This window comes from Odontomachus brunneus, unplaced genomic scaffold, assembly GCF_010583005.1.
Source record: "Odontomachus brunneus isolate Ranch 3 - 2012 unplaced genomic scaffold, Obru_v1 Obru_scaffold_002, whole genome shotgun sequence".
Classification (NCBI taxonomy): Eukaryota; Metazoa; Arthropoda; class Insecta; order Hymenoptera; family Formicidae; genus Odontomachus; species Odontomachus brunneus.
Genome location: NW_022639452.1, coordinates 1,336,024 through 1,362,150, shown reverse-complemented (window position 1 = coordinate 1,362,150; position 26,127 = coordinate 1,336,024). Strand labels below are relative to the sequence as shown.

Below are 26,127 nucleotides of genomic sequence, written 5' to 3'. Positions count from 1 at the left end.
GAACGGTGCGCCAATCAGCCCTTGTCAGTGACCCGTCGTGACATCGTTGCGGTATTCTATTTCGAACCGGCAAGACCGCAGCAGGAAAATGCGCCACATAAAATTTCATTATTCGCAATTGTCGATACCGCGCGCATCATGGAGCGGCACAAATCGCGGCGGCAGCGGCGAGTGCAGAAAACATTCGTTGTTCCTCTCCTCTTCGTTTGCGTTAAATTTATCTTCAACGACGAGGGACGTTCGATTTTTGCCGATTCATCGTTAATACTTTCTATCCCGATTACTTCCCCCCTCTCTCTCTCTCTCTCTCTCTCTCTCTCTCTTCTTTTATCTTTTCTTTTTCTTCGATAGATAGGGAGCAGTTTGGAACGATGTTCAGCGTTTCGCTATCTTGTCTCACTGCATTATTTCTTTAATTAGTCATTTATTTTTTCACTATATATATATATATATACTAAATATAAATATTATATATATATGTATATATATATAATTATTTGTATTGTTACAATATTTATCTATACTGCGCATTATCATTACAATTTCTTTTCAATTGTATATCTTTGCACAAGCTTTCATCCGTATTTACTTTCTCTTTTTGTGTACCTTTTTGTGTAGAGTATTTGTATATCCCATAGAATAATAAACTCTACTTTCTTTATCTCTTTCTTTTTCTTTTCCGAATGCGACTTATTGTAGTCCGCATCGACCGTCGACATTCGGTGTAAAATAAACGAGAGAATGCAGAACCGTACCGGAGCAACGCGGCGCATGGAAGTATTTTAGAACTCTTTCGCGAGCACCTCGCTTTCCCAAACTTATGAATTATGAAGTAAGTTTCGCTGCTAGTTAAGTCGAAAAGCTTCTTTTTTTCGACCGATCTTTTAATTTCATTAGAAACGCAGAGCACAGACGGCGATACTTATATAGAGACCAGGGAGGGGGAAAATTACGATAAATTGGCTCTCGTTCGGGACGGTTATGTGCGACAGCCTCTTGAGTAAATTTCATGAAACGCTAAATTGTATCACTTTCCCCGGTACCAAGGAACGGTCGTTAATCACGTTACGATCAGTCCGTTAAATTCGTTAATAAATAATTTAATGGAACGAAGCGATCCGTCGAATGAAGAAAAGGAGAATTGTCGTAAGACTCAGCGAGTGATTTCACGGGAGAACACGCACTCTGTGATATCAATGGTATTAAATAAAAGAACTGTTATTTTTTTAGATATATTATATATGAAGAGAATATTATAAATTTTGATCTTTTCATATAAGTTCTTTTTAACTTTGTTCCATTAGAAATAGCAAATTTTTTAATAACACCTTTCATTTCTTAAGATGTAAAGTCAAAATGATTTAGCCAAATAATCAATAATAATGTATTTAGACATGAACGATTAGAAATCACTAATGACTTTTGGTCTGATGAGTGCGTAATTTATTGACGTTCGAGGTGTTCAGAAGTAATCCAGTTTCGCACTCACAAGATCAGAGTGGCGTTACGTCGGCTCATCAAATGTACTGTGTGAAGATAAAGTCGCAATTAAGCCGCAGGAAATGACGGCATTCTGCTCGTGCGAATCGACATTTCAAGAACCCGCTTCCGTAAATGTCGAGCCTCATTAGCGCGGAAGATCGTTTGAGGCGAAGCACACGAGATGGAGATAGATGCTCGCGCGCGAGCGAGCAGAACGCAGCATCACGAAACGAAGTCAATCAGCATTCGATCTCACCGGCGATTGACCTCTTTCGCGTTACTACAAGCTCGACTTCCAGTTCGCTCGGTTCGCGCACCTAGATCGAAACGTCGTCGCGTCGCGTCGCTCGATTTTCAGCGTCGATGTTCGTTCGGTGAGACCCGGCAAGCAGGAAATATCCAGTTCGGCGCCAGATTCGCCTCGACGCGCCTGGACAGTTATCATTTTCGTCGATTACACCCCCACATGTCCTCTCTCATCATTGTCAACGATAACGCGATTTAGTGCCGAAAATATCTAAGGCGAAAGCATTAATATTCGAACACGTACTTAATTCTGGACATTCTTGTGGTTTCCTCTTTAAATACGAAAATATTTCAATTCTCAACATAAAGTATTAAAATGAGCTAAGACAAAATAAAATATACATATGTGGTAAAATAAAATAATATAATATATAACGAAATAAAAATAAATAAAATGTATAAAATAGACATACATAATCTTAATAAAATAAAATATACATAAATTGAATACACGGAGAGTAACAAATATGGATTGACGTGAAATTTGGTTGTAATTAATGAACCAACGCGTTCTGGTTAAAGGAAGCGGAAATTCTGATTCCCAGAACCAAATTTGCGTCGTAATATTCAGAAATTTTGCGTCCTTCAAACGCGACGATTTCTCTTATTAAAATCAAATTTCATTAAATCAAATTTCATTAATCAAACTTCAGTAAATCTTTTCATAAAATATTATATGTTGAAAGTTTAAACATTAAAATGATAAATTGAATGCACGGAGAGTAACAAATATGGATTGACATGAAATTTGGTTGTAATTAATGAACCAACGCGTTCTGGTTAAAGGAAGCGGAAATTCTGATTCGCAGAACCAAATTTGCGTCGTAATATTCAGAAATTTTGCGTCCTTCAAACGCGACGATTTCACTTATTAAAATCAAATTTCATTAATCAAACTTCACTAAATCTTTTTATAAAATATTATATGTTGAAAGTTTAAACATTAAAATGATAAAAATGCTTACACTGAGAAAATAACATTTGAAAATTTATTTGCAGGATATAAAATTATATTTGGCAGAAATAAGCTTTATTTCCCGGGAGTGAACTTTATATCCCACAAATAAATATCCAAGTATTTTTTTCTCAATGTAGCATTATGTACGTGTTCGGGAATTAATATTTTTTACTTCATTGATATTTTCGTGATTCAGCAGTAACAACAACAATCGCGAGGACGTCCGTGAAAGTTTGAAGAAGGACAAATCACGGTATCGAGACATTAAAAAGGAGATCTCGTTTATCTCCAGATAAATAACAAGGCTTATCGGGGCCATGCCGATAGGCACACTGATTACGAAGTTGAAAAGGGTAATTATCTGGCAATGATTAGTCGTCGGCTGTGCCTAAGGACACGGCACATCTACGTATATCTGAGCATTATTAGGCCGATGTAGAGATAAAACAGAGAAAATGGAGAGAAAGAGAAAGGAAGAAACACGGGGAGGGTGGATTGTTACTAAACTGCTTTAAACCGCGCCTCATCGTTATGAGCCGGGAAACTTTCTCGTAATTTGCCGCAGTTTCAATGAAGTTTCAATCACGGAAGGCGTAATTTCACCACTGCGTTGAATGCCTCCTAATAACGAACACGATGTTTATTGATTTCGCATAGAACGTGCGTCGAATTTGCGACGCGGGGACGCGCATGAATGCCTGAAAAAATTCGATAATTCAAGCAGCGTCTACCTGATACGCAAAATGCGTTGTTTACGTTAACAGTCAAGTTTCTCCCCGATTGACTGATCATTTCTACCTGCCGTGCACGATTACACGTGTCGTCTTATCGCAAGCGCGCTCTAATTCTTCGCCGAAACGTTCCTCGTGGCTTCGCTGCGCGTGTTTACCTTGTCAGTCAAGAACGAGCGCGCTTCGTGTTTATGACGAGGGGGAAGCTTATTATGCGCCTCGTGAACGCGCGTACAGTCGAGAGCGAAACGGTTTGAGCATTCTTTTTCTAGCGAAGTTAATAAGCCATCTATTTGTCACGTTTGGATATTCATTATTGTACATCGTTGCAGTAATGGTGCTCGAACATTGAAGCATCTTGTGCTTCATGAGACGTCACGATCTAAAGATCCAGGAAGAATGTAACGCGATAAAAGTAACACGCGCGCGCGCGAGAGAGAGAGAGAGAGAGAGAGAGAGAGAGAGCACTTTCCTAGATTTTTCCTAGATTTGCAGTTCAGGTTGTACCGTCTCTTACATTCGAAGCACGTTTCTTACCTTTGAAGCACAAGTCTCTTCGATTCTTCAAGCATCACTGCTGCGACAATTTAACCCGGAATACTCCCGGATGTATTAACACGTTTTCACATGGCTTGAAATAAAATTTATTCTCGCATCACGCATTGTCACCTCAGCTTTTGTTATAACCGATTACCGCGAAAGTCCGCGAGCAGTGATCCTCAAACGTGATGCAACCAGATGAGTTAGTAACTTTACTAGAAAAAGGAAAATGTTCAAACCGTTTTGTTCTCGACTGTACGTGCCCATGCGTAAAAAATTTAACGATATTAAAGACGTGACGCTATGCAGTCGAGTGTGCTGCCTGCAAAAGGACGTAATAATTCAGACACAAAAGAGCTTTCCGCTTTCTAAAATGAGCGAGGAAACAAAATTTAACGAGACAGAGAGAGAGAGAGAGAGAGAGAGAGAGAGAGAGAGTTGTGCGTTCTACAAGCATTTAATATACGAGATATTGTGCCCGCAACTGTTTGTTTCGCGTGACGTTTCTTTTTATAAATATCTACTGAAATCTTCGGGCAGACGTTGCACGCGATTTTCACTCCAAATATAAAAGTTACTTTATTTTTAGTGGTACGTATCACGCAACATTTGCAACGCTGTCGACGCACATCGCCACCGCCTTCGCTATTGTAGCAACCGTCGCGACGCGTTCTCCTCTCGCGGACGTTTTATCGCGAGATTTTACGGGCAGACCGCATTTGGAATTAGACGCCTGCTACCGACAGCCGGATCCTCGCGAATGTAATTCGCATCCCCTTTTTCCCGAGGGCTTCTCCCGGGGCGTTGTTGTTACTTTACAGGCGTGCGCGTGCTGAAAGCAGCGACTATAAAACAGTTTTTGCAAAAACGCGCGGCGGCGAGGAAAGAGAATTTGCGAGTCGCACGCGCGCGCACGCGCAAAGGCTTCCCGATGGAAATGCAATTTCCGCGATCCTCCTGGAAGGCGGAAAGGGCGAATGGAACGCGCGAGGCGTCCGGATAATGGACGCTGCTACGTGGCACAATTTCATGAAAACGCATACTGCACGCGGCGCGGATACCACGCGTGCAACCGCCGCGCAAAGCGCGGTCGGACGCGATCAGCGATCGTACCGGCGGCGAGGACCGCGATGTTGTCGGAAACGAAGCCAGTTGGACGGATTGAACAACGCGGCCGAAAGACCCTCCAACCGATATTCGCAACATTTCGATCGTGAATCGAACACCGCAGCCTCGATCACCACACGGTTTCCTCATAGCGTGCACTGTCAAGAGTTTTGCATTAAATCTCAGACGTTTCACAGGCTCCAACTCATCTTACCCAAATTTTTCTGTTTGACGCGAATCAAATATAAAGAAATAAATCGCGCGCACAAAATTAACGTAAAAAGGCAACACTCGGCCACTATCTCGTTTAAAAATACTCCAAAATTTTCTCAGATGCATAGATTCTGATTAGAATGTCCAAAGAGTGCGGTCAAATTCTGCTGAAAATTTTCCGGACAAAAATTTTTACTCCATTTGCATTAAAAAATTAAAATACCGGAGAAAATGGTCCATCTAAAATTCCACTCTCAGTAAATGACGTCATCTAGTGAGGATGGAATTTTAGATGGGCTATTAAAGGACAAATGTCTGTAGCAAATATTTTGAGTCGTTACAGAAAGGATATTAAGCAAATTTTGAATTTTCCGGCTTGGAATCGCATGTTTGAGAAACATTACACTTCTAATCAGAACTTAGGATTATTTTTGGGAATCGGCTCCATTAAATGTCAAGACATTTTTTATGCGGAACTGTAGTATACTCAGCGCAGAATAGCCGAAATAACACATCGACGATATGCTAAATTAACACGCGCGGGTATGTGAGAAACTTAACGCAAAAATTTCTACACGGATTAGTTGCAATACAAAATGTTTCTTTGCCGTGCAGACGTAATTCAGCTATCGTTATTGATCCTCCTTGACCATAACTTTTTCTTTTGCGTCGTTTTAATTTTAAGTTCTCAAGTGGTCGGAACGAAATCTTTGCTGCACGTCGTGCTTTTTTAATAAATAAACGTAAATGCGAGAAACGAGGCGGTATCTGAGAAATTTAACACAAAAATTTCTACATAGATCAGTTGCAACACAAGATGTTTCTTTGCCGTGCAGACACAATTCAGCGATCGTTATTGATCTTCTTCAATCATAACTTTTTCTTTTGCGTCGTTAATTTTAAGTTCTCAAGTGGTCGGAACGAAATCTTTGCTGCACGTCGTGCTTTTTAAATAAATGAGCGTAAATGCGAGAGACGAGGCGGTATCTGAGAAATTTAACACAAAAATTTCTACATAGATCAGTTGCAACACAAGATGTTTCTTTGCCGTGCAGACACAATTCAGCGATCGTTATTGATCTTCTTCAATCATAACTTTTTCTTTTGCGTCGTTAATTTTAAGTTCTCAAGTGGTCGGAACGAAATCTTTGCTGCACGTCGTGCTTTTTAAATAAATGAGCGTAAATGCGAGAGACGAGGCGAGATTTGAGGCAAGTATAAACTCACCGACCAATTCGCGATATTCCGCGTTTTCCGACGAGACTTCCCTGAATACGTACTTCAGTCTCCTCGTCGAGAATCGAGAGAATTTCCCCTCCGTCGTCTGCTCCAAACGAGATATCGTTTCGACGTTCGTTACAGGAGCAAGTGGCAGGTAGGCAGGATGGACGCTTCTGCTGATTTAATTGCGGGGAAAAAACGCGGGCAATCCTGCGAGCCGTGGGATATCATTTGATAACATGGAGAAAGCTCCGAAGAACTTTTGTCAACATTCATCAAGACGATGTCTACCCGGCTAGCTGGATTGCCGAGTCAGGAGGTGTGGATTAAGAGTGAGTGACTGATGCAAACAGAGGCTGATTTGCAGGGATTTGCCTGGCGCTCATCCGCGCGGATGTACGCCGAAGACCCCCTGGGGATTTCCCATCGCAAACATTTGATACGTAAACAACCGGGATAGCGAGGCGACAAAGCTTTTTCTTAATGAAGCGAGAGCTTTAAGGGAGATAATCGTTCAACAGGACAGGGGGTTGGTCGTTCGGATCTACCGAGTCCGATCTACCGCAATAAAAGTCCGCGAGGGAGAAAGAGAGATTTTTTATGTGGAACTGTGGTATACTCAATGTATAATAGCCGAAATAACACAACGACGATATGTTAAATTAACACGTGCGGGTATCTGAGAAATTTAACAAACATTTCTACATAGATCAGTTGCAACACAAAATGTTTTTTTGTGCAAACACAATTCAGCGATCGTTATTGATCTTCTTCAATCATAACTTTTTCTTTTGCGTCGTTAATTTTAAGTTCTCAAGTGGTCGGAAATATTTGCTGCACGTCGTGCTTTTTTAATAAATAAACGTAAATGCGAGAGACGAGGCGAGATTTGAGACAAGTACAAACTCACCGATCGATTCACGATATTCCGCGTTTTCCGACGAGACTTCCCCGAATATGTGCGCGAATGAAAGGTGCCTTACGGAGCCGGACTCTTTTCGGAATCTTACAAGTTCGTATAATACAGTCGTTAAATGCCATTCGGGAGTTTCGCCGGAAACTATTCGAGAAACGTGACACAATAGCGAGGCACCTAAAGGCGCATTTGGTTAGGTCGTCGAGTTGCGGACCATGGAAACTATTCAGGGCAACTGTCTTGCGAGACAGAGAGGTAGAGAGACAAACATAGTGCGGAGCTTCTGGTAGAAATTAATGGAATCCTTGGCAGGATGTTGTAACGTGGCGCAGCAGTTACGTATCGGTGACATGGACGTGGAGCGAGATGGAGGAGCGTCGTTCAATCTGCGAACTTTGGTTATTAGTGTTCGCGATTGAGGAGTCATCGGGAATGCTTTGTCAAGTTCAAGCTTTGCGGGCAACGTCTTGAAAAACGCTGCGAACACGATCCTGCTCTCAAGGGAGAGTCCTCTCGTCCCGAACGAGACGTGTCATATAACGAGTGACTTCAGAAGAATTGTGGATCGACCTCACCGCAAAAGTCCGTGTTCGCAGGCGAAGAAAATCGCGGTAATTGCCGCCGCGAGTGGCCATGTCGCGAAATTTACAAGACAAATTAACAAGACAAATTAATCGAGGCGTTCGCACGCTAATTATGTAATTGGCGTCGTGTCGTTTGCAAGTACGAGTGTATTCACTCGTCCGGACCATGTTCGTTCTCGTGACGTTAACGCTTTCGATCGATCGGGCGATTAAGGGAACGCCGGAGTCGATGACGAGCTCCGAGAATGTCGATAACGTAGAGACGACCATCACTAACACAATCGCGTTATCCTTTCCATATATATATATAAAAGAATGTTCGGTCGATGTTATGTCGATTTTTCTCTCTTTAAGAATATTCGTTCAGCATCTAGTAGAAAATAAAAACACTCTTTTAATTAACTTCAGCTACCCATAAAACTTTGATTTTCTTGTTTTATGTAGAAAGGCGTACGAACTATATATATATATATATATATATATATATATATATATATATATATATACTGTATATATATATATATATATATATATATATATATATATATATATATATACATATAGTTCGTACGACTTTCTACATAAAACAAGAAAATCCAAGTTTTATGGGCAGCTGAAGTTAATTAAAAGACTGTTTTTATTTTCTACTAGATGCTGAACGAATATCCTTAAAGAAAGAAAAATCGACCATGCTTCTTGAACGATTAAAGAACGTCAATGCTGCTTGTAATATTAATCTTCTAGCTGTACTCTGGGTCTTTTTTGACCCAGAACAGTTTCAAAGTTCACATAGTTTTTGTAATATTCTAAATACAAATGTGGTACTTCGCGACTTTTCGAGTTATTTTAGAAAAAGTCAGTACATATTGTACTAAATTACTTTATATAATGCTAAAATAAAAGATATAAAAAAATACATATATGTCAATTAAATAGTAAGTTCTCACCATTGGGTCTATTTAGACCCTGAACATGGTCAAAGTATACCCGAGACGAACACGATTAAAAGGTTAATATTGTAATATTCTATGAGAAAATGATTGTATTAATTTGACTGTATTCGTCCTGAAAACTAATTTATCTTCGTTCGACGCGATATAATCTCATTCTAATGTTAATTTTATTTTTAAAATGCAATAAAGATATGCTCCGAACATTCTTCTTTCTGTGTATACACCTCGTGCAGGCGAAATCGCTCTGTCGCGGGAGAGCGTAGTGACGTCTGTCATATCGTATGCCGTAATGACAATTCCGATTAAGCCCGACGACGGTTATCGCAACGCGAGAATTGATCGATAGGTCTTTCATCGATTTGTTTCGTTATACGCGCCACTAATGCCGACAATCGCCGGCCGAATCATTCCCCGGCTCCTTCGCGAGAACGATTTTCAAGACCCGTCTCTAATGCCAGTTGGACTCCATTCATTATTCGCGTAATCGCGGCGATAAAACTCGCGACGCGTGTTGAGGTGGGCGAGCTGCCACGCCGATCCTACTCTTTATTCAGCGATCTGCTCGGCAAAAAGGTCACTTGATCCGTGCAACGCTTGGTTAAACTTCGCCGCGGAGATTATTAATTTCGCAATTTGCGCGGCCGCTTTGAAACGCTTGTCTCTCGCGATTTCCGCGAGGGCGGTGTGTTACATAATATAAAATTCTCTTACAAGTCGCGCGCTTCGCTTTTCGCGAACGGTACACGCCGAGAATACAAGGGAGAGTCGTCGAAATCGTACCGTTGAGCTCATTAGTCTCCTCATTATTATTGAATATGAACCTCTGACAGTAAAAATGAGAAATAAATGAGCAATGAGAAATGTAAACAAAAAATTTTAGATTATGGGACTGCTCTTTTTAGCTGAAATACCTGGACTAGCAGAGTGGCATGTTTCTGAGATAGACTGTCAAGTAAGATCTATCTCTTGCTAAGGAATATAGTAAATTTCGTTAAAAACAGCAATTTTTTTAACAGCATTAACATTGCACTTCCCAAAATGCGAATGAACATATGAAATGAAAGAACAGTCAATTACTGCAGAATTAATGCCAATCTATTGCTTGATTACAGAATCGTCTAGTAACTTTTACCATGAAATTCTCTGCAAGTGTACAAACAAAATTGTTCGTTATCGTTAATTTATTAGCACGCCGAGCCGTGACAATTCGCGTGGAGTCAAATGAAGCGTCGGGATGATCGATAATGCCGCCAAAAATTGAATCTCGTGCCGACATATGTTCACAATATCGTGACGAAAAATGAATTTACGTGGAATCCGCGGAAATGAAAATAGAACAATGGCGAAATTCACGCGAAGCATTTGGCACATACGCAAACTTTCATGTACACACATAGGAATCTGCGTTCAATCAACAGTAAGAATTTACGCGAGATCGAAGCCGCTAAAAATTAAGTCACCCGAAGTATAAACGCAATACGAATCCGCTCGGAAGGGACGATGATATGTATGGCGGGTGTATAAAAAGAGAGAAAAGAGAAGGAGGAAGAAAAAAATGAATTCACGAGCGGAGGAATCGTGAATACTTCTACACAAGCGAGGGGTAGTGAAGAATAGACTCGAGATAACAAATCGCGAAGCTTCGTGAGACGAAAGAAAAAAGGCAAGCTAGAAAGCTTAAAAGCTCTCGACGCGATCTTGGCTATCTGAACTCTCCCGCTTCCATCCCTGCCATCCTTTTTTCCCTGCACGACCTAAAACAAACGGCCGGTGTGCCTTAAGTCACCTTTGAATTATTCATACAATTTCTGCCGACGTTTCGACGTTAGTGGACACAGGATATCAAAGCGGCTCGCGAGACGCAATTAGGGGGGAGCGGTACACACAGCTACGTGTCGCGGCTACGCAACTGAGTTGCCAACGAGAGAGGACGTCTGGAGGGAACATATTCCTTTGGCTAACACGAAGTCGATCGTTACCGTCGCTCTTGGATCATAGCAGCGGCCTCGAGAGTATCGATCATCCTACGACGTTCGAAATTAGACGAATCTTCGCGCGAATCTCAATCTTGTCGAGTAAAAATAAAAGCGCGGAGAGCGTCGCTCTTGCCCCGACGACGCCGGAAAAGAGAAGACTATGTTCTTTGCGACACTCGCTATTATTTTTATCGCCCGCGCGTAGAGGGTTTGCGGGAGTAACGCGAAAAGCCCCCGTGAGCTATGGCGCGATAAAACGCGAGAGAGGCCGCGTCGGAAATCCTAGCCGGCGGACCTTCCCGTCAGGGAATATCGAGCCTGTGGCCGCGATTTATATATCGTGCTGAGCAATCGATATTTCGAACGCGATTCGCGGAAAGAAAACCAGGGAGAGTTTGAGGAGATGCTGCAGTCGACGACGAACTCCAAAAATGTCAATAACGCAGAGACGACGAACTCCAAAAATGTCAATAACGTCACAATCGTGCTATCTTTTTCGTATTTCTTGTATATATATACAGAACTTACGTAAATGTGTTGCTTTGTTTCATTGCGTTCTGCGAAATGTTCTTTGAAGTTTTTCCGAGTGGAGCAAACTCGCGTTCAGCGCATACAAGCTACGCAATTTTTGCATCAGGCGAATATTTGCTTTAACTGACAACGTTTGACAAGCCAATTTATAGAGCGTTAACTTTGAAAATTTTTTACCGTTTCTGTTATATATTGTACAATATTCCAACATATTTTCACACGTAGTTTCATTGTGCAGGAGCATTTGCAATTCAGCCAATGCAACGTAAACTTTACAGAAAAAAAATCGGTAATCTGTCAATAAAGAATTCGACTTCTTTAAACAACCCTTAACGCTCGCGTCGCAGAAATATCTTGATCATGTGGGAAAGCTATTTTTTTTGTTCTTCCATTTTCGCTCGTTCATTCGTTCGTTCAACGAGAGGCGAGACTTTTTTCCCTCCCGATGTCGACGAGAATAATTTCAATTTCAAATCGATTACGTGCATCCCGCTGGAATGCATGTGCATAATTGCGAGCAATTAATTTGCTCGCTCCGATTCGATCGCGATATACCGTTTTTCGTTGTCGTCGTTGCATCCGCGGCCACCCGAGTTGAAATTTTGACCCTATGTTGAACCTTGAATTCTACACCGCAGGAGCTAAGATAGCAAAGTAGATTTAATTCTAATATAATTTATTCCTACTTTGACCCTGATGATGTCTGAAATTTCCGCTTTCGCTTTCTTTAGCGTCAAAATAAGTTGTATAATAGTAGGATCTTAAGGAGCACAAAGTAGGTTCAGTTGCGAACCTCTATTGAAGCTTTAGCTTCTACATAGAATACATGTATTTTATAGAAATATTTAAAACATTTAATAAATAACGAAACAAAAACGTCAAATAACACACAAAATATGCATTTTATTTGTTGCATATATTTCAAACATCATCAAGTAAGTAAAAGTAGGAGTAAATCATATCACTAAAATTAAACCTACTTTGCTATCTTAGCTCCTACTGCGGTGTAGAATTCAAAGTTCAATGTAGGGTCAAAATTTCGATTCGGAAATGAGTGTCAATATCGTCAAAATAGGTTTCACCTAGGTTGTAGATTATCTGAGTAGGCTCAAACTATTTTTAAGAGCGTCAAAGTAGCGTCAAAATTTTGACAAGGCAGAGTTAAAGGTTCAAAAGAGAAGTTAATGAGTATCAAGTTCGTCAAAGGAGGTTTTACCTAGTCTATAAACCGTTTAAGTAGGCGCAAACTATCCTTAAGAACGTCAAAGTAGCATCAAAATTTTGACTTGGGCTACCCGCCATGTAAGCACGCGGTGGCTAGGCCGTGCGTGTTATTGATCACCATAATTATAGATACGATATCTGCATAGACACGACAGTGTAATCGCAGTGCATATTATAACTGTCCGAATATGCGCTTTGCCGTTACGACGCGCGAAGCTGTCGTGCATTTAATCGCGTTCCCGGAAAACGTTCCCGCCGCGACACAATCATAGCCATCATCCCTGCAACGATTCGCGATTGCGATTTTATTTTGCCTGAGATTCCCACTCGGTATGCTTCCATCGAGAGACAGAGGGAGAAGAAGAGAGAGAGAGAGAGAGAGAGAGAGAGAGAGAGAGAGAGAGAGATATGTGCATTACGTTGTAATGCAACGTGATAAAAATAACGACACGACTGTTATCGTTGCGAGCGCTTAACGTTCGTCGCGAGGTCTCGCAATCTTATGCGAGCAAAATATCGCTCGACCGTGGAGAAATCGGTGGAGAAACTAACGGCGGAATCATACGTGAGAGCAAAGTAGAGTAGAGTTTATTATCTCGTGTGGGATACAGTACAAATATACCCTTACACGAAAAGAGAAGACTAACACAACTGAAAGCTGGCGCAGTCAGAAAAGAAACTGTAATAACAATGCGCGGTATATATGAGTATTGTAACAATGTAAATAACAATATATACAGCACAGAATGAAGTATATGACTGGTTAAAGAAATAATGCGATGAAAGATGGCAGCGAGACACCGAATAGTGCTCGCTGAAAAAAAAGATAAAGGAAGATAAAGGAAAAGTAAATAGTAATATATATATATATATATATATATATATATGCAATATATCGACAAAAGAAGAAGAGCTAATAAAGCTAATAGAGAGGCGATGCACTACACAAGGACAAACATATGCAATCAGTACAAAATTAGTGTCTGATTTGTGCAGCAGATAATGAGTTCGCGCACACATAAAATTAAATGATTATAGATTAGATCAAGCGATATATACTTAAGGAGTACATGGCGATGATAATGCAAATAATTGAAGAATAAATAATATCTGAATTGGAGCATTCGATTTAGAGATATCCACATTAAAAAGCTTTTCTTAAAAAGCTTGTGTGTGTGTGTGTGTGTGTGTGTGTGTGTGTGTGAGAGAGAGAGAGAGAGCGAACGAAAAAGAACTCCTCGTTGCACACGCAAAGGCGAAAGAGGATCCTGCGCGGACGAAGCTGTCCGAAAGCTCGATCGACATGAATCGACCATCCGGCCAGCTAGCTCGCTCCATGTCTCGCTGATGTAACGGATAACGGGCTCCGATATTCTTCTTATTTCATGATAATCTCTGTGCTCTTTTGCTCTGTCATCGAGCTTGATCTGTCGCATGAGAACGACAAAAATCGTGGACTGGCTATCGCGACAGGTAACATGTAACGTGTAACATGAGAGAAATACACAGAAATATGTCTCGCTGTGGATTTATGTCTCGGAGGTCGATTTATCGTATTTAGCGTGTGACAGTCGAACGACAATCGATGATAATCTTCACGTCGCACCCGTTCGCGCGTTGCAAGCGGAAAATCGCGAGTCACCGCGGCGGTTTGCACCGAGAACACGGAGTGGTGGCGGGTCTCTCTTCTCCGCAGCTCCGTGCACCATCTTCGCACTTTCGCGAGACCCCACGATAGGCGCGTCTTTTTCACCTTATATCGCGATCATTCATCGCGAACAATTTTAATTTGAAATTCCGGACGTGCGAGAGCAAACGTCACCGCGTCGTTAATCGAGAAATTGCCGTTCTCTCTCTGTCCACTTTGATTCCCGCGAGCGTTTTTGCGAGAGGAACGGCACCTTCTTTTTCCCTGATTTTTATCGGATTTTTATCAATTTCCCATGTGCGCGAGGGGTCTATCTATTTCTCCCATTTAGCGAAAATCCATTGGCCCAGTGCCCGCGCCGCGCTCACCCCTATTCCTGCATCTCCGCGTCGAAGCGACGTGAAGAGACACTCGCGTCGAATTTTCGCCGTGAAAATTCGATACTCTTAATCACGCACCTCTCAGTCGCTCGAATCGCGGCGTGAAATCGTCATTCCATGGCGCGCTCACGCACCTCTCCCGAGAACGAAAGGTGGTGTCTTTTTCGTACCGTCGAGTCACACCATCGCGGAAAACCGATCGCGTGAGAAAAAGCGCGCTCCTACGGGACACCCCACAGATCGAGACACCTCGAGAGCGAGCGAGACCTTTCCCTGCTTTTCGACCGTTCGTCGGCTTTTACTCTCCGCGTATTTCAAGGGCGCAGGAGAGATGGAGAGAATCGCGCCGCCCTTAAATCTTATCCCTGAGAATTTAATATGCGGAATATCGCGTAATAGAGATATTTCACGGCGTCTGGAAGCGAAAACTTCGTTTATCGGGTTCTCCCGTGAGGCACGCGTCGCGGTCCTCTCCGCGCGCTACAGATTCATCCCTCCCGCATCGACGGCGCTACGGGGGCGCCCGATGGCACCCTTTGCTCGCGGACCTGCTGGAGGAGATCCCCTCACGAGAACTCGCGATCACTCGGATTCTGCCCGACGTTCCCCACGAGAATTTCTGCGGATACAGACCATCAGTGTCGTCCGCGTGAGCAACGGTAGCCGTTACGCATTTCCGCGGCGCGCTCTGCTTGCCGGAAGTCCTCCAGCCTTCGGGGGATCGAGGACGAAACCGAAGCGTGTGCGCGCGTTCTCTCTCGACCGGGGGAAGGGGAGGGTCGCGTCCGAACGCGTGGATTTTTCTTCTCGAGGGCACGAGGCGCTGGTCCCGCGCGTGATTTTGCTGGAAAGGGCACGAGACGGGGATACGCGCGACAAGCGGACGCACGTTCGGCAATGCGACACACGCGTCGCGACGTCCGGCCACCGACTGTCGGCTGCGCCTCGACGGGACGTCGACGCGACGCCCGAAGACCTCCGAGGACGACCGACGACGCCTCCGCGCGCTATAGCTCACCGCTGGAAATTCGCTGCAATTTCCTACGGACACCGCACCCGGGGAAGACCGCGTCCATCGAGGCCGCGGCTTCGACGTTCTCCACGAACGGAAAGGAGAGAGCGAGAGAGAGGGTGGGAAGCAGGATGATCTCCTCGTCTTCGTTCGCGCGAGGGTGTTTCGTGCGCAGTAAGTGCACGCGATTGCTCGATGTATCGGCATCGAAGTCGCTGCGCTCTCCGATTTTTCGTCGGCGCGAGATCGTCCCCGATGGCTGGAGAACGTTCCGACGAGCAGTCCCTTAGAAACGCCCGGCAGCTTAAAGGAATATTCTGACTTCAGAGGTCGCAAAACAAGGTATTTTTCTGGAGACTCTTGGAGGAAAACAAAGAAACCGAATAACGTCAAACTTTGCATATTTTTTAAACCTTGTTTCAAAAATATATTTTTATTATCTGAGTGAAACGGAAATGCTCTTTTTTTGTATGTCACATCCTGGTTACCAGGAGTTTGCGAAAAAAAATGTTCACAAACGGTGTAAGTGATTCTGCTTGCTTAGATATCTGAAACACAACAATTTTTCTTATTCAAGAGAAAAGTGATCATTATCTTTTGTATCAATATTACCATATATGAATTGTATCAATATTACCATACTGGGCCAAATGGTGATCTTTTTATAAAAAAAAATTTGTTTCTCCTCAAAATATTGTTAGTGTTTTATTGAAAAAAAAAAACTAGTAAATGTATAATGTTTACTATAATTCAGACGATAGCTAAACTTCTTCTGAATAAGAAAACTTTTGATTCCTACGTTTCAAATATCTATAACACATTTATTCTGTTTGTATGCGTTTTTCTCTGCAAACTCCTTGTGAGGATATAACACACAAAAAGGGCGTTTTTGTCATTTAGACAATAAAAATATATTTTTAAAAAAATGTTAAAAACATATTTACAAAGTTCGACATTATTCAATTTTCTTGTTTTCTTATGAAAAATTCTGGAAAAATGCTTTTTTTACGATTTTTTAAATCAGAATATTCCCTTAAAAGGAGATTAACGCGACCCGCAAGGTTAAACTGCATTTACGTTGGTTTACTGAAGCTGGGTATATAATTAAAACTTTAATAATAAAGATCAACTCTCTAAATCTTATTGCCGAAAAGTTACCTACACTTTAGGCAGGTGGAATTATTTCGTACGTAATTCGACCATATCGCGTTTAGATGGACACTCGCAAGTGTATTCTACGCGTAGCTTCTAGTAGTAGCGATCGATGACGAGTCGGACCGCCGAACTATCGATTCTTAATTTTATTTGCCCCGCGTGGATAAGATCTCGCGTTTGAACTCATCGGCTTGAGTTTGTGGGCATTCTACCTCGTAAAATGTATACGCGAAAGATACTTTTCTTCGTAATTTATACAGGAGATTTCATTTTTATTTGATATCGATTTGTTTCTCGACTCGAAACGAAGCAGCGATATCTCGTGAATATCCGTATAAGTATCGATTGACGCTCTATTTTTGTATACAACGGAGACATACGCGCATGGATCCCTGGAGAAATTTGATTTACCACGAGATACGTGCTTTCTCTCGTACATTATATATAACTCACATGTCACTGCCCTCGCGATCGAATAAATTTTCACCGTTGAACGAGAATTTCCATCGATTCTCTCTGTACCGCGTGCGAACATGCATTATATGCTTCGCTATATTATTTGATGTTCAATTTTCAACATCAATGGCCGTCAAGCCGAGAATTGTCGATTTATTTGTATCTGTAAAAAAAATGTTTTCATAAAATCATGCGACGTAACAGGAGAAAATAAATTTGCTTAAAATTAAATCTCTCTCTCTCTCTCTCTCTCTCTCTCTCTCTCTCCCCTTATCTTATTTTAGCCGAGTATCTGCGCACCCAAATGAGACAAATCTGATTTTAATAATAAGAAATCACGTTACTCGTGGTTTTTGATATTGAATTCAACTGACGTCGTTAACTTAAACGACGAGAACAACGTAGAGACTCTGGTTTTACTAGTCTCAACGTTTCACGATCGTTTAAATTGACGAACGAAACGTGAATTTTTAGATGAAACCGCGTATGTGTGTGTGCGTGCGCGGAATACACCGTCGGTAACGCCAAACGTGCTTGCAATAATTAAACTCGGCGATTCGTATTGTTAAACTCGTAGCCCGTAAGAATCGCGGGGTTCCTAGATTAAAGCGAGAGAAGCGCGCTCGCTTCTTTCACTCGTGTTCAAATTAACGTGGGACGTGTTGCGAATAAAATGAACGTTACTCTCCCGCGAGTGCCGGCGCATTATGCAAGTGACGTATCATTCCGAAACATCGCGACCGTATTTTCCATTCATGTCCGCGCGACACGAGATAAACGGCAACCGTTATATCCGTGACACTTGATAATTGAGAGGTGCCGATCGTCAGGCGTCACAAGTATGAATGCGCTATTGTGCGCGAAACACATACCTGCGATGTAAGCGGATCAAACAGGCAGTATACTTCAAACACTGCAAATTAATCGTTGGATTTCTAATGTCGCACACGACGCGTCCATACTCTGGAAGCGCGCTCGACAAAATGGCCGCGCTACGGTGTCGATAACGTAGTGGCGCACTCTGTCGTTTAACGAAGACGCCAACCCGCGAATGGTTAAGGGGATGCTGAAGTCGATAACGAACGAACATGTCGATAATGCAGAGACGATCGTCACTAACATAATCACGCTATTCTTTTCGTATTTCTTGTATATGTAGAACTTACATGAATGTGCTTTGTTTTATCATATTCAACAGAAAACCTAACCGTATATGTGTGAGAATCTTTCTGCAAACTTTTCGATACTTTTAAGCTTCCAAATGCAGATGCGAAGGTAGAGCAATGTTCTTCAAAATTTTTCTGTTTAAGGAATCCACACTTTCAATATATACAAGCTGTGAAACTTTTGGATTAGGCAAATATTACGCTACTGACAGCTTGAGATTTTAAATTAAAAATTTTTTCTTTGTTTTCGTCACATATCGAGCAATGCTCCTATTTATTTTTGCACGTACTTTCATTGCGTAAAAACATTTGTAATTCTGTGTAACTAATACGACGTAAACTTTGTAGAAAAATGTTAGTGTTCTGTCGATAAAGTTTTCATCTTCAGAATCCCCTTAATGTCCCGGCTGAGTTACTTAGCTGGTAATTTGTTACCGACATGGCCGCGCGACTAACGCGCCATCTTCCGGACTCCGGTGCTCTCGGTGGTGACGAAGTTAATGTTTTCAGGACGGCGTCAAGATCGAAATGGCGAACGCATCGTGCATGGTTACGTCACCATCGCGGAAAAATTTGAGCCGCGGAAAACACTTGTCGCGGTCGCGGTGCGTCGCTCGTTCGATAAAATCTATCGGTACCGGCAGTATGTCGCTATCTATAAGACTATTGCTGATCAAAATTTTACAATCAAACATGACTTCTTTTTGACAATGGTTGATGGAAAAGTAGTCCAAGTGATTACGTTTACTTCCTCTGCCGCGACTTGCATCATCTGTCAAGCGAAACCTACGGAAATGAATGACTTGATACGAGTGAAAGAAAAATTTATTAATAATAAAAATTATGATTTTGGTCAACACTACACGCATGGATAAGAATTATGGAATGTGTACTGTATATTGCGTATAACTTATCATTTCGAAAATGGATGGCAAAAAGTGATGAAGAAAAGAAGCAAAAAATAGCAGAAAAGCAACGTATTCAAAATGAATTCCGAAAATTAAGTTTGATAATAGATGTTCCCAGACAAGGTCCTGGAACTTCTAATGATAGCAATATTGCGAGGCGGTTTTTTTCTGATCCAGAAATCACCTCTTAAATAACAAAAATTAATAAACGTTTAATTGAACGATTTTCGGTTATTCTTCAAATACTTTCAAGTAAAAAAAAATTGATAGGGAGAAATTTGATATCAACGTGCTTGCAATAATTAAACTCGGCGTTCGCCGCTGCAATATCAACACCGATAGCAACGCGACTACTACGCGACGACGAGGAAGCGACGAACGACGCTGACGAGTTATCTCTAGCCATATCTCGAAACCGATCTGTGTTGCTGTTCGTTGAATTGTTGAACAGAGTTACGACACTTTATTCAGCGTCGTCACCACCACCGTTGCAGCCGCCGCCGCCACCGTCGGAGGGAAGCACCGGCACCGATAGTAGTCGCGTCCTCCGGTGCTTGAATCAATTTCTTCATCAGTTCGTAAGCGACGATGATGAACAAAGCGAAAGCGGCGATGGCTCTAGACATACCCTAGATTTTCGCGATCACGCTTCGGACGATATGGTTGCGATGTACGAGGCATTTGTACCATTTCGACAACACGCGTTTGAAACGTGGCGACAATTTCGCTTGAATACTAAGCGTGCAAAATTTTATGAGGATCACCTTTCCGCTTGGATCGATCACAGTATTGTTTCTGCTGACCACCGGTAGGCAAGGTTGCAATGTCGTCGTTGCATCAATGTACAATTTTCGCGCAGTCTAAAACGCTTCCACACGTTGTTGCCGCGAATTGGCGAGATGCCCTGTTCGAGTTGTTGAACTCACGACCGATCGATACGCTGTACTCTATCGCATTCTACCTGACTTTTTCGCCAACATTCGGGCTACTGTACGACAGTGCAGATGACAACATTACTGCTGAAAAGAACCATGACCGTCTACTTTACCGCCTCGCGAGACGTCAATCAACACGTGCCCATAGGTACACTTTAGCTGCAGCACGAATGGATGCTACCGGTTCCGGCAGCGCTACTGCCTCTACCACTGGTGCTGCTCCGAAACGTGCTGGATTCGTTTTTCTCATTGAGCAATCACGTCTTGCATACACCTGAATTGGAAGATCAAGATGTATTGGCTGAGCGTCAACTGTTCGACAATTACCTGAGATTTATGCGTGTAATAAGACAAAAAGCGTGCAATCATGTTGGTTGCGAGACTGTGCAAGAGCGACGTCAATTACGAACAAATGACGAAGCTGCTACGTTGATGATTATTTGTAAAGGTTGTGGTGGAATAATAAAAATATATTGATTACATGTGTCTTTTTATTGACATTCGCCGGACGCGACTCATTGTTTATATTTGAAATCGTTTGCGGATATGGTATTTAACACCAATGCCTTGAAAGTAATAGTATTTTTGGTGTAATCCAAATTCATAGAATCTAACTGCACCAGAGCCAAGAGACCATCGCCGTCGTCGTTGTTGCCCGTGAACGTCGACATAAAACGATTCGTGGGTGTACGTTTTGACAAGATGCAAAAATGTTTGGCATTCTTGGACATCGAAATATTCACGTGAATCTCCGTCGTTTTCTTGGCCATTTGTGCACATACTTGTGTCATTTTTGCATCGAACTCTTTATGCATATACTTTTTCAAGACTTCTCTCAACTGATAATTCATATCGATCCACTTCATCGATATGTCCTTCCGCAGCGACACGAAGAACAGACCGCGTAATTTTACTGTATTAGCCGCGGTCTCTGCTGCTGCTATACCGCGGTCGTTGCCATGCTGAAGTTCCGAGATGTTTTGAAACACTTTGGATTCCAAATAGTCCAGGTGTTGATCGTGCAGAATATTATTTATGCTACAAAAAATATCATTTTCAAGATCTTCCAATACTTTATCATCAGACACCATCAACTTACACAAAATGCATAGATTATAATCAAATTCGCGAATCAACATCATCATATGCTTGATCCACTCGTTTTCGGATGGTGCCACCTTATCGAACTGCACGTTTTGCGATTCACCGTCTTCGAAGACATATTTCTTCACAACGTTTTCGTTGAGCTTAAATTTCCTATCGATGTTCACGCGTTTCAAAAAGTTGTGTAGATTTGACAGAGATGCCATTATCTGCGACACCAGTTCGTCTAAATACTTCATATCTTCGGAGTTTTTGAGTTTGAAATATTTGAAGCACAGCTTCACGTCTAAACGACTAATCAACGACCAGCAATAATTGACGTATAGTTTGTCGGATCCGTACAAATGTACGGATTGCATTGGTATAGCGTGCAATTGGTTAGATGCAATTTTATTCGCCACATTTTCGATCCCATTGGCGTTCATGTTGATAAACATGTTTTTCAAACTAGCGATATGCTCTTTATTGCTCTGAGCAGTGGTACTTGCGTCGCCATTGTTGCTGCTGCTGTGGTTACCACCATCGCCAATGACGGTGTCGCTGGTATTGACATCTACTGCCATTCTATGTGATGGTGGTAATAAAGTCGACGACGACGACGGATGCGGTTGTTGAGCTGTGGCAGTCTCACCTTCAAAGAACGTTGTGTTCGTTCGCGTGTACTCCGTCGAAAAATGCAAGCGATTGCTTCCTTTGTCTTCCGTCGGGCGGCTCGAGTCAATCTGCTTTGCATAATCGCGTGCCTCAATTTTCGAATTCTTTTGAGAACTGTGCATTCCATCGAATTCGTTGGCGCTGCGATGAAAAATTGAGTCAAATCTCCGCTCATTCTCGTAGGTCGCACCACGTTTCTGCCCTCTGCTGGTGGCGGTGTCGATCCGATGAGTTTGATTCGAAATTGTTGGAACTCTAAACGACAGTTGCTGCTGTGGTCTGAGATCTTGTGAGTTATCGACACTCTTCTCCTTCCGGTCGTTGTGACTGCGATAATCTTGACGATAACGCTGGTTTTTCGCATCGTTGTCATCTGCGGCGGTAGCTCCTCCATGACCGCCATTATTCGCTATTTTACGGGAGCTATATTGTCTACTGGCTTTTTCGTCGTAGTGGTCGTCGTTGTGCAAGTGCTGATGTTTGTGCACAGCAAGTCTATGTTCCGGATGATTGCTCATCTCGTCGTAATTCGTCCGTTGCAACTGTAAGAGCGAGAGAGCGTATGTGGTGATTATCAGGGTAAAGGTAATCGACAACGACTCGCGGTGAACAAGTTAAGAGGAGTGTAACCAGAACGACGACAACTAACTATCAAATCTGCACGATGACTAACTAGGAGTGGAAGAACCTCGCTATTTTTATAGTGATTATCGTCGTTATCGTGATCTTGATAGCGTTCTTTATGTCAAATCGCAATGGAAATTGGACCAATGGCAGTGGGAATAGCAGCGGATCGAGTGGTAATTCTTGTGGATCTAGTAGCGATAATCCACAACAGTCACCACCGAACAGCGGCGGCGGTGGCGGAACCGGCGGCGATGTAGGTGATGGTGGTGGCGGTAGTGGTACTGGCGGCGGTACTACCGCAGCGTACGCGTACTGGTGCACGAATTGTTACAGGCAACAAATTGAAATCCAGCGGTAGCGGAGGCACACAGCAGTACACCAATACCACAACTACTGGCAGCGACGTCGGTGCCGGTCACGCATCGACCAACAGCGATGGTGGCCACACTACCATAAGTTAAGAGACGTGCGGTTCAAAATGACCGAACGATTACGCAAACGTAACTACGAGAGAGCATCGATCAATCGCGATCCGGACGCTTTTCAAGCCGGCGACGATGTTGAAATGAAAACGAACGTTTCCGAACTGCCGCTGGTAATGGAGGAGGAAATCAAAGGATTTCGGCATAAAATTAATCTCATCTAACTGGCTCAAAGGACTGTATCCAATTCCGTGGACTAATCCGGATGGCTGTCGCAAGACGACTGTACGGCAAGGACAGAATTGCTTTTATCCTCTGGGCTATTATCGCGATACGGACATTATCAACGGTTTTTGCGTCTTTCATCTACGCGCGATCTTTAATTTTTTTCGATTCAACCTTCACTAAGGCAAGATCGTATCTGACCTACCCAGTGAGAAAAATAACTTATCGATCGACGTCGAAAAGACGTCGAATCGACGTCTATTTGACGATTTCGACGTCGATCGATAAGTCATTTCTCATTGCGCAGCCATCTAAGGCAAGATCTTATCTGACCACGCACGATAACCACGACCATGACGTACGCATACGTTTTATTTGTACAATATTTTCTCTCGCTTCGCATTGCACTAAATTAACGTTATAATCGTTATTAATGTTATTTTTACGTTCACACCACTACTGTATTGTTCGAACAGCAATTTCACGCACCATTATTTGAAATATGTTAGCATGATGCTCGGTGCATTCATGCCAACTAATATTAACATTAAATTCTTCAAAATGTTGTAAAATTATATGTAAAAGATTTCGTCTGTGACTTCTATTTTTTAATAATTTATTAATTCTACTTACTACTTGTTGCGCGCAAACAAGAAATTCACTATTTTTAAAAGATTCATTGCATTCAGAACAATAATGAACTTGTTTTAAAATAAAATCTATAATTTTCGTTGAATGTTCTGATAATGAGGTAACCAATACATCTTCGTTAATGACATAATCCGAAAATAATTCAAGCGGTTCATCAATACAAGTGTCCTTGCGAATGACATCATCTATTTCAACATTTGAGACGACGTCTTTCAAACACTGTTCTAGTGAAAACAATATGAAGCTATCATCAGTGGCACAAAATCAGAATTGTCCGAAACATTTTCCACTAAATTCATATGCTCATCAAAATTTTCGTTTACAACTATATTATCATTTTCTAAACAACTCAACAATTTCTAAAGGCAAATTTAAATTTGGTACTGCATTATCGGTTAAGCTTCGGCTACGCCCATAAGGCAGTACCATATCTTCAGAAAAATGTTCCGTACAAATTTTTAATTTCACCAATGTTTCCTTAGGTGCACCTGTAATATAACAATTTATATTTAGTATTATTGTAGGAAAACTTCCATAATTATAAAGGAAGAAGAGAATTAACTGCACTTGTCAATTGATATAATGCTACAATTATTTTTTTTGTTTACACATGAAAAAGCACCTAAGGTGCACCTACATGTTTTGCATTTACCAATCAAATCAGTTTTGTATATTGCTATCAGCCAACCTTCTATCCTGGCAGGATCCACAGAAAAACGATGGACTGGCATTTCCCATAAAGACTTGCACTCAGGAGCGGTGCATTTGGACACGGTGCATTTGGACACAGCCAATCACAGCACCGTGTGATTAGAGACATTTGTAGGGTCCCTTGGAACAGCGACTTGTGATTGGACTGTGTCCAATTGCCCCGTGTCCAACTGATATACACCCTTTGCACTCAGTACGCAGCACTTCCAAACCATCTTGATGTAACTTAACTGCAAAGTATACTTCTTGTTATTGATGTACTTAATAAAATGTTTAATAGATAACATAAACAAAGAAAAAGGTAAATAATAATTAATAAAACTGTAAGAGGAAATAAAAAGTTAACAATTATTAATATCATGTAATTTTCTTGTGATGAAGAGATAACGCGGAGAATATTGTGTATTCCTAACAATTTCAAATGTACAAAGCCATCAATTTAAATTTATATTACTATGTCAAAGCTTTACAAACATGTAGATAAAGAAATGTCTCATAAAACAGAAATCTAATTATAACTGTATCCATTTAAACTTACATACGATGAGAACATTACAGGTAATGAATAAGAATGAAATGGAATATACAATAAGGAAATGGAGAAATAGAAACTAACAGTAAATATTGCAAATGTAAAAACCTAACATTTTATAAAAAGAAGGAAATAACTGCATGCAAAGAGTACAAATATTAGAAAATATGTGTTCAAAATATATGAAGCAATGCCTAAGAGTATATTACAAAATAGATCTGAAAAATGAAGACTCACTGAAATAAAGTACAGAAAAATTGCAACGATAGATATTGATGTGATACAATTCATAATAAGAATTTCAACAATGGAGAGAATAAAAACTGACAATTTTACAACGTATGGAAATAAAGGCAATAATAACAGATGACATAATATTGAAACAATCAATATGGTATGGGTACATGCAGGCAAAGAATCATACATGATAAATTATCCAGAAAATAAATAGAATGAATATTTTTATAAAAATGAAGGAGATATAAACCGAGATAAATTTCGAGGGAATAAAGAAATCTATGAGTGGAAAGATCCAGACAACACAACTTCTGAAAGATACGTTTAACAGAGTATAAAAGAGAGACGTCTTACTTTTAATACATGTCTCTCCAATGTGTTTAAAAAATTTGTACTATCTGAGACCTTACTAAAGATCAACGAACAACATTATGAAAATATCTAAACCGATTTATAAATTTACATACAAATATTTACTTACAGAGATAGAAATATTTTATCTCCACACGTTCTTTTTCTCTCTCTCTCTCTCTCTCTCTCTCTCTCTCTCTCTCTCTCTCTC

At 41.4% G+C, this 26,127-nt stretch overlaps 2 protein-coding genes across 8 annotated transcripts in view; both read right to left on the bottom strand.

The window, feature by feature from the left end:
* The window catches only part of LOC116841322, a 139,416-nt gene extending 121,907 nt beyond the window's left edge, over positions 1 to 17,509 (bottom strand). For 3 of the 5 annotated variants that reach the window (XM_032809141.1, XM_032809173.1, XM_032809165.1), the window contains exon 1: positions 15,404 to 15,688. In XM_032809141.1, the coding sequence (XP_032665032.1) occupies positions 15,404 to 15,406 (3 nt within the window). In that variant the 5' untranslated portion in view covers positions 15,407 to 15,688. Of the gene's footprint in view, positions 1 to 4,014; positions 4,206 to 15,403; positions 15,689 to 17,390 lie in introns of those variants that run through there. The other 2 variants (XM_032809150.1, XM_032809157.1) reach the window with 2 other exon arrangements.
* Positions 17,510 to 20,875: 3,366 nt separating this feature from the next.
* Positions 20,876 to 26,107, bottom strand: LOC116841216. 3 transcript variants are annotated; one of them, XM_032808916.1, is made up of 5 exons: positions 26,047 to 26,107; positions 24,774 to 25,026; positions 23,435 to 24,573; positions 21,502 to 22,702; positions 21,301 to 21,440 (listed from the first exon to the last, which is right to left on the bottom strand). In XM_032808916.1, exons 3-5 carry the CDS (start codon positions 23,573 to 23,575, stop codon positions 21,436 to 21,438), a joined length of 1,347 nt encoding a protein of 448 aa, XP_032664807.1. In that variant the 5' UTR covers positions 23,576 to 24,573; positions 24,774 to 25,026; positions 26,047 to 26,107; the 3' UTR covers positions 21,301 to 21,435. The 3 variants fall into 3 exon arrangements, with proteins under 3 accessions (XP_032664791.1, XP_032664799.1, XP_032664807.1); XM_032808900.1 differs by having other exon boundaries at positions 20,876 to 22,702; XM_032808908.1 differs by lacking the exon at positions 23,435 to 24,573 and having other exon boundaries at positions 20,876 to 22,702.
* Between the last annotated feature and the right edge of the window lie 20 nt (positions 26,108 to 26,127).